The following is an 8614-nucleotide window of genomic DNA, read 5'->3' as shown; positions in this document are numbered from 1 at the left end:
AAGGAGGAGGGTAGGAATTGTGATATTAAAAAAACTAAACTAATGTTAACCAGTAACACAAGCTTTCCTGTTCTTTTTGTTTACTATATTTTTTATTTTATTTAGGCTATTATATATATATTTTAAAAAAATAAAAACAGAGGCCTACCATAAGCATGTATTATTCTTTTTCTATTCTATTATCAGCATTTGCTAAATGCACTGTGTATAAGCTAACTGAGACATGGCATAGCATTTGCATGTCTTTGCTCTTTTGTTGATTTTAATTCCTTTAAATGTCCTCATTTATAAGTCCCTTTGGATAAAAACATCTGCTAAATATGAAAAAAATGGTGATATATATAGTAATATATATTTATATATCTATGTATAAAAACTACGACGGTACGATGGAGCTTTAGTGCCACGTTAAAAAAAAAAAAAAATGTAAATCTACAAGAATAAACTCAATGTTATGAGATAAAAGTCGAAACGTTACAAATGGGTTTGTCAGATACTGTACAAATACACATTCTTACCATATTTCAAGCTTCAAATAAGTGTCACGTAACTTTATGAAAGCCATATGACAGAATTGTCTCTTACTTTCGGTTTCTGAATTTGCAAATAACTTGCATGTGCAGCGTATATTATGCAAATTACGTGATGACGTCATCTAGCGACTTCTAGCGACTTCTACGACAGCCAATAGCTACTTTTCTTACTGACGAGTTGGCAACACTGCTCGCCAGATGGCCAGTCCGTCACTGTGTTCAAGTCACATAGGATTTGTGTTCAAATCCTAACACAGTTAGGATTGTCTGGACTGTTGACACACTGACAATGGCAGCAATGTTGTGGATTGTTTTTCGACGGTTATCATGCTCAAGTTGATGAATGTTTTCGACATTTTCGGGGGTAAAAAATTAAAAAATATATTTTTTTGTATTAAGACAGAAAGTCCTGACAAACAGAAAGACAGGAAGACATGTACGTGGGCTCCAACCTAAAATAGAAATATCACTGATTACATTAAAGCTGATTAGCTTATTTTTGTAGCTTTAACTTTTTAACTATTTCTAAAAACTCATTTTCCCTTCAACACCGGGTACTATCTCTAGTCAAGTAAATAACTAAAATAAATTAAAACATTTTGCCATTGTGTCTAGACTTTATTTGCTACTTTCACTATAGCGTTACCTCAAAGATAGCAGGAGGTTGTGTGCTTCACAGTTAGTATACAGTAATTGACATGGCCAAGGAGATAGAAAACATACCGTTTATTGTCTAAGTGGAGCAGCAAATGTTTAGTTAAAACTGAGTATATGTTAAATGTTAGCTGATAACTGCTAATTGCTAATGGCTAATCTAGCCCTTTTAAGAGCTAAAGAAGGCTCAAGTTTAGTCATTAGCAGTTAGCATAGCCTCTACATGCTAGCCTAACCTGACGTACTGTAGTATCTAAAATGACACCCAGAGAACAGCTCTGCTGAACTGATGATGAGAAATGTTAATGACGTCATCGTGAATGAACGAACGAACACACACATCTATTTTGTTTATCAGAAATGCGGTGCATTCATAAAAATACAAGTCTGTTTCATCACAAAACTGTTGAGGACACTAAATGCATATGATTTTTTTTTTTAAACAATCATTAAACCACTTATTGCACTCACTGAAGTTAGCAAAGCAGCATGTGGGACATGACAAGATTACACACATCCAGTCAACATGAAGTAAATAAAATTAGGGAAATATATATATATATATATTTTTAAATGATCATTAGACTGATGTTTGTGGAAATGTTTCATCATTTATAATAAAATCTCAAAATTAGTGTTGATGACTGAGGCAGTCCTGATCTACTGCAGCTTTTTTGCCTCCTGACAGGAAAAATAAAATAATAAAAAAGTTTTGATTTCCTTGTATTTCCTTAGCTCCCTAACATTTGTACTCAGCCCCCCTAAAAATTCTCTATAAACTTCACACAAATTGCTGGTCGCCCATCGTCCCCTTTAAATTTGATATGAAAGCGGCTGCAGACTTCGGCTCCTTCGGCTCCTCCCCGTTTTTAGCGGGTCTTCAATTCGCCATCACAGAGGGAGGATTAAGGCAAGGTGTGTGTTTTTCGATTAATTGTTATAACTGCATCAGTGCAGTCCTTTCTTATACATAGTTTACAAAATGTCATGAGGGATGAATCAGTTAAATCTTCGCTGTGTTCACCCTCATCACACCAGCTGTTTCCTCTAGTGAAAATGAAGCCCCTAATACACACTCTATGAACCTATAGTCTACTTTATAAAATAATCATGCCGTTACTGTTTTAATTGGAAAACCTAACTGTCTATATAAATTATTGCACAGTTAATTACCATAGAGTTATGCACATAAATGATTAAAAATAGTGACAGACAGCATTCAGTGCACTAGCTTTAACTGCATAGCAGTGTGATTTACAGAGATAGAAAAATACTTTTTTTGTAATAAATGTATTGTATTAAATAATGTCCCAAATCGTAAAATACATTTGTTAGCCTTAGAATAGGGGCTTTGTCACTTTGATTTAGAAAAAGTTACTTTTTTTATTAATAGTAACAAAAAAATAATTATATTAAAAAAGATGCTTTGTGTAATTATATAAAACAATGTTTGTCTATATTAATGAACTTAAATAAATAGCCTAGTAGCTATAAATGTATGTAGCTAAAACACTGAATTAAACTAGATAACATGATTATCAAAGTTTCAATAGGTATATTTAACTGTAGATGAAAGGTTTTTCAAGTCACATGAAAAAAAGATGTTCTATTCTTACCTGCTGCTCATTTGGAGACCTGCTCCCATGTGACTTAAAAAACCTTCAATTGTCAAAGAATTAACAGATAAATGTTTGCCATTATTGGCACCCACACAGTTTATTCCCTTGTCAATCCTCATAGGTGTGTTGTTTATATTGCTAATCAATGTAAGTTTAAAGTTATATGCTGTTTTCTGGTTACATTTTTCTGATTGTACCTGTACTTAGAAAAAAAGTTTATACGGTAAACAGAGTGTGTGATCAAGAAGACTCATTTGAGTACTGATTCTGAACAAGCCAAATATGTGTTAAACATCTATGGGGACTGGGCCCCCCTTAACTGAAAATCCTAGAAACGCCCCTGCTGTGGTGCATTAGTGATGATCAGATAGACATTTTATTATGCAAATAATTAATTAAAGTGCAAAATTTCTTTTTATTAATAAAAAATATTATTGGTTAATATTAGTCATTAATATCTAATCAAAACTATACTGGCTCTTTATCGTTTGACACTGTAGGCCTGTAACTGTGGCGGCGGGTCACTAGAGGGCGCTCGGGAACCTTCCAAGAGATTTTGAGTGTAGATTTTGTCTGCAGTTGTTGGGGCTTTAAACATTAGTTTATTTCTTTCTTTTTTAAAACATACCGGTGTTAAGTCAGTGTAGCACATCCCTACATACAACATTTTCCACCAGCCGCCACTGCTGTTCACACAGTACTAAGATAATATTTACTATTTATATATTGTTAAAACATAAATATGCTACATACTGTGAATAAAAATATACAATAAAATATAAAAACCCAAAGGAAACATGTTTTTTTTTAATGTTAATAACTGGATAGAAGATAATATGAAGGAACAGCGCGTGCCGCTTGTCAGGTTGCCATGGTGACGGCGTCAGTTTGCGTCATGTTTATTTTCTAACTGCCGTGACGCGCTATATCAAGCCGAGTTTGACTTTGTGAGCATTTCTGCAGAGACGTCACTACACCGTATAAGAGATTTTCTGCGCCGACTACAATTTATCAGTGAAATTAATCTTTAGATTACTGAGATTTAACAGCAACCGAGATGAGCGTGTGGAGGTGGAGAGACTCCCCGCGACTCCGGCAGGAGGAGAAGAAACCTCAGACCTCAGGTGAGTTTATTACCGAGTTCTGTTTGCTCTCTCTCTCTCTCTCTCTGTAGCACAAAAAGGGTTAAAACAGGAAACTAATCAGGAAAATGAAAAAGAGGGATAATTTTGTGTAGAAATAAAGCACTCGGCTAATGTTGGTGATAATGATTATGGCTTGTTATCACTTGATTTTACTTTAGTTAAAACAAAGAGCTATTTTAAAATTATTTTTACTAAAGTCAGTTGGAAAAAAAATCAACAACAACAATAACAGAGTTAAAATCAGGACAAATGCTTACAATCATGTTAAATGTGTCTAACCTGTTATTTATTCATAAATCTATGAAGCTGTGACTGTAAACCTGTGAGTGTTTATGTGATCAGACTTTAAAGCAGGGTTTCTCAAAGTCCCCAAAGCACCCAAGTGCATCGTTTTTCCCCTCGTGTACCCTTTTGTTGTGATCATTTATTTTTAATTAAATGTTTAAGCTTAATACTATTTAAACTTAATAAAGGTATTTTCGGTGCTGGAAATCCATTTAAATGATGCAGCTTCCTCGTTGCCATGGAGCGATGCCATGAAATCAGTTTGTTATTCAGGTGTCTTGTTTTGGTCCTTTAAGGCCAGTTGTTTAATCGATTTATTCAGGCATAAAATGAAATAGACTTTGCTAATTTGGTTTGTTTCAGTTGAAAAATTAAGATTTTTATCTTGTATCTTTTGTTAATTTTTATCTTTAAAAACGCATGTGAACTTTGTGATGTTAAAAGCTGGAGCTGTTTAGGTTCACAAACAACAATTTGCAAGCAGATAGTGCCATTACTTTTGCACTTACTTGGAACGGATTTTGAATCTCTCTGACACTTTTTTCCACAAGACTTAAAAGTATTTTGTTTTAGACTTTCCTAAACGTGAGCGTACCATGCTTGCAAGTAAGTTTTTAAAAAGTAATTTGCCAATCACTATCTGTTCATCACTGTTCTTGACCTTTGACTTTAAATACAAATCAAATTCGGACATTTAAATATTTTGAAAAGTTTAAGAACCTCTGTCCTAGATTGTGATAGCAGTCTCATTTAAATGTTTTCTAGGTACAGTATCTCATTAGGCATCTGCTATAACACATTTATTCCCCGAATTTTTTATTCCCTCCCATTATTCTTTATTTTCCCAATTTCTTCGATACATAGACATCTAGTCTCTCAGGCTCTGAGGAAAAACAACATATCGAAATTTATGATGGTATCTGTATCGAAACAAAAAAAGCAAAAAACAATAATCAGAAGAAATAGGGTTCATTTTTTTTACTATTTAAAAATTAATAGCCATTGAGAGCATAGAAATATCTTTAATTAAATGAAATACATTTTTGACTTGCAGGTTTTGACTTGACGGGACAGCACGAGTCTGACAACAGACGAGAGTCTCCACAGCAGTCTGTATTCGAGAGAGATAATGAAGAGATCACAGGGCGAGCCAGGGAGGAAGGCCACGTGGACGTGATATTTCCGGGGCCAGTGACACATCATAGCTGTTGTATTTTCATCTGTGAACTCCTTAAGTCTGTCCTGTACCAGAGACAACAGCTGCCCATGACCTATGACCAGATGGTCTCCTTCCGAATGCAGCAGCTTGCAACAACACAGGTAAGAGAAAAACACATAGATTTAAACAGAGAGAATAGGCTGAACAGTGCTGTAAAATGAGTTCAGTTATGATGTACAAATATTAGGCTCATGACTACTATTTTCTGCCCACAGCTGGAGGAAGGAGCTGTTAGGAATACCATCAAGTCATCAGAAGACTTAACTTGGCAGCGGTGTGAGCGTACACTCCAAGAACTGGAGGAGGTGCTTGATCACCTGGAGGAGCTCTTCTCCCTGAGTTACGTCCCCCGTGTGCTCTTCATGCTTGGAGGCTCTGTGATCCTTCCCACCGAAATATACGAGATCAACATGGAGGCTTTGGTGCGGGAAGGCAGTGTGAGGAGTTTGAGAACTTCCCTGTGTTTGCAGCAGATGTTTCACACCCTTTTCTTGGCAGATTTGCTCTCTGACGTTAAGCCGGTGCGTCTCATGGGCACCACAGTCATGGCGCTTGCTCATCGTAACTGTGGTGTGGAATGGTTTAAGCCTAAGGTTGACTTCAGGCTTCCCACTAATGTAAAGAGACAGATGATAGTTTTAGCCAGTGGTGGGTCTGGAAGTGGCCAAATGAAGGCTGACCCTAGAATCAGGGATGATTATATTTGGTTTCAAACACCTGTAGCGATTAAGGGTTTCTGTAAATAGTATAGATAATAGCATAGGTGAGGTTCAGACTGTGTACAGAGTTCTGTTTTAAAATAAGAAAACCAAAATCAGTAAAAGAGGTTCTTTAAAAAAATAAAAAATAAATACATTTTGTAGTATATTGTTATATTGTAAATAGTTTTATTTTGTTCAAAATATATATGTATATGTTCTTTTGTACTGGTCTTGAAAATGTAACAATAATATTACATAGAGTAATTGCACTGTACTTTTGTTATAATTTTAAACAACTTGCATTTGTTTTCTAATAAATATAATTTTTGTAAGCATGCTGCTTCTTTATTTATTGAAAGAGAATAAGAAGTGAGATTTAATGGGTTGAAGTTTACAGGGTTTGTAATGACATCTCTCAGCTATTCTTTGCTACTTCACTATGCAGGTGGAAAAAATTTCCGAAGGCACACTGTAAAAGCAACCCAAGAAGTGGACTGTTATACAATGACTAAGTCTGTCACTTGACATGAATAAAAGATGCCAGTTTTAGGTACATCTGGCTAAAAGTGTAATCATTCGGTCCTGCAGCAAATCCTCCTATAAGAAAGTGATATTCAGGATTAGGTAAAACTGTATGATCATTTAGGAGGCTGTAGTTTGTGCTGCTGTTGAACTGAACTCTTATTACTCATTAGAAATACAGTTGATTGCAAAAAACCATAAACAACTGTTTACGCTTGTAGGAGGTTTCTGAATGTACTATAGTGCTGTCTTTAAAGATTTTGTCTATGCTTTTGTCTGGATAAATTATGTTAAAAAAAAACTTAAACCAGCAGTCACCTCTGACCCGGTCCCACAGTCCATAGGAAAGCACAACAGTCCTGTGAATAAATCACAGATAAACATAACCTTTATAAAACCATTAAACACACAGTATTAGTACTACATCCCTAAAGTGACAAAAAAAACATTAATTTAGTGTAGAAAAAGTGTATTTAAGTAAATGTAAAATACTGTACACCTTCATATCTTGTGCACTACATAAGTATGACAAAAAAAAGCATTAAAAATGTTTGTTTGCCAAATAAATTTTGTAATGATTTCCCGCTAATGTTTTTATAAAGGTATTTTTAAGGGTTTGTATCCTAAGGACCCAACACTGGGTTCCACCCTTAAAAGTCTGGCAACCAAGTATTTCAAATCTGGCAACATAAGTATTTCAAATCAGCACATTCTCATGAACAGTTTAGGAGTAATGTGGGAGTAAAAGCCTCCAAGTGTCACTGCCACACAGCTCCAAAGCCTTTGCTTTGATCCTAAGCTCAGTTTATTGTCTGTGTGCACATTTACATGTTCTTCCCCTTTTCTGTGATGTTTCCTCTGGGTTCTCTGGTTTCCTTAGACTTGTACACATGGAATGTGACTCTGATCCATCTCTCTGTATGAATGTGTGTGTGTGGTGCCCAGTGATTCACTGATTTCAAATTCAGGGTGTATTCCTACCTGTACCTCCCACCTGCTCTTTCTGGGATGGACATGTAATTCACCCCCACACTAGGATTGCTAACTGTCCCATAAAGTAAGGACTCGTCCCATGTTTGGAAACTGAAAGATCAGTAAAATAAAATAATCTAAAACTAAAATAATCAGTTCAGTGAAATCTGTGGGAGAGAAATATTACAGGTTAGCCGACAATGTGATTTGTATGACATGAAACAGTCAGTGGATAAAAAGAAAACCCTCCTCCTCTCCTTCAGCATGTCTGTCACGTTTTCTACCAAAACTTATCATCTGGGGATGAACTTGGCAGCAACACACTACATGTTCAAGTTCAGGGGCGGACTGAGACCAAAAAGTGGCCCTGGACTTCCTGGCCCACAGCAGCCCACATCATAATACATAGATAAATAGCTAACTAGTCAAAGATAACATAATTGAACACAAAATGCATTTTTTAAATGAAGGTTTACGTTATTAAGGGAGAAAAAAAAAAACTCCAAATCTACATGGCCCTGTGTGAAAAAGTGATTGCCCCCTTGTTAAAAAATAACTTAACTGTGGTTTATCACACCTGAGTTCAATTTCTGTAGTCACCCCCAGGCCTGATTACTGCCACACCTGTTTCAATCAAAAAATCACTTAAATAGGAGCTACCTGACACAGAGAAGTAGACCAAAAGCACCTTAAAAGCTAGACATCATGCCAAGATCCAAAGAAATTCAGGAACAAATGAGAACAAAAGTAATTGAGATCTATCAGTCTGGTAAAGGTTATAAAGCCATTTCTAAAGCTTTGGGACTCCAGCGAACCACAGTGAGAGCCATTATCCACAAATGGCAAAAACATGAAACAGTGGTGAACCTTCCCAGGAGTGGCCGGCCGACCAAAATTACCCCAAGAGCGCAGAGACAACTCATCTGAGAGGCCACAAAAGACCCCAGGACAACATCTAAAGAAC

The 8614-nt window shown here is 35.9% G+C and overlaps 1 protein-coding gene across 1 annotated transcript; it reads left to right on the top strand.

Moving 5' to 3' along the window:
• Positions 1 to 3793: 3793 nt before the first annotated feature.
• LOC128509776 (MAD2L1-binding protein-like) lies at positions 3794 to 6273 on the top strand. The gene is made up of 3 exons (XM_053481613.1): positions 3794 to 3930; positions 5291 to 5556; positions 5671 to 6273. Exons 1-3 carry the CDS (start codon positions 3864 to 3866, stop codon positions 6199 to 6201), a joined length of 864 nt encoding a protein of 287 aa, XP_053337588.1. The 5' UTR covers positions 3794 to 3863; the 3' UTR covers positions 6202 to 6273.
• The last annotated feature ends 2341 nt before the right edge of the window (positions 6274 to 8614 follow it).

Source organism: Clarias gariepinus, chromosome 21 (genome assembly GCF_024256425.1).
Source record: "Clarias gariepinus isolate MV-2021 ecotype Netherlands chromosome 21, CGAR_prim_01v2, whole genome shotgun sequence".
NCBI classification, from domain to species: domain Eukaryota; kingdom Metazoa; phylum Chordata; class Actinopteri; order Siluriformes; family Clariidae; genus Clarias; species Clarias gariepinus.
The sequence above is the reverse complement of the archived record's forward strand: the minus strand, read 5'-3'. Positions and strand labels throughout refer to the sequence as shown.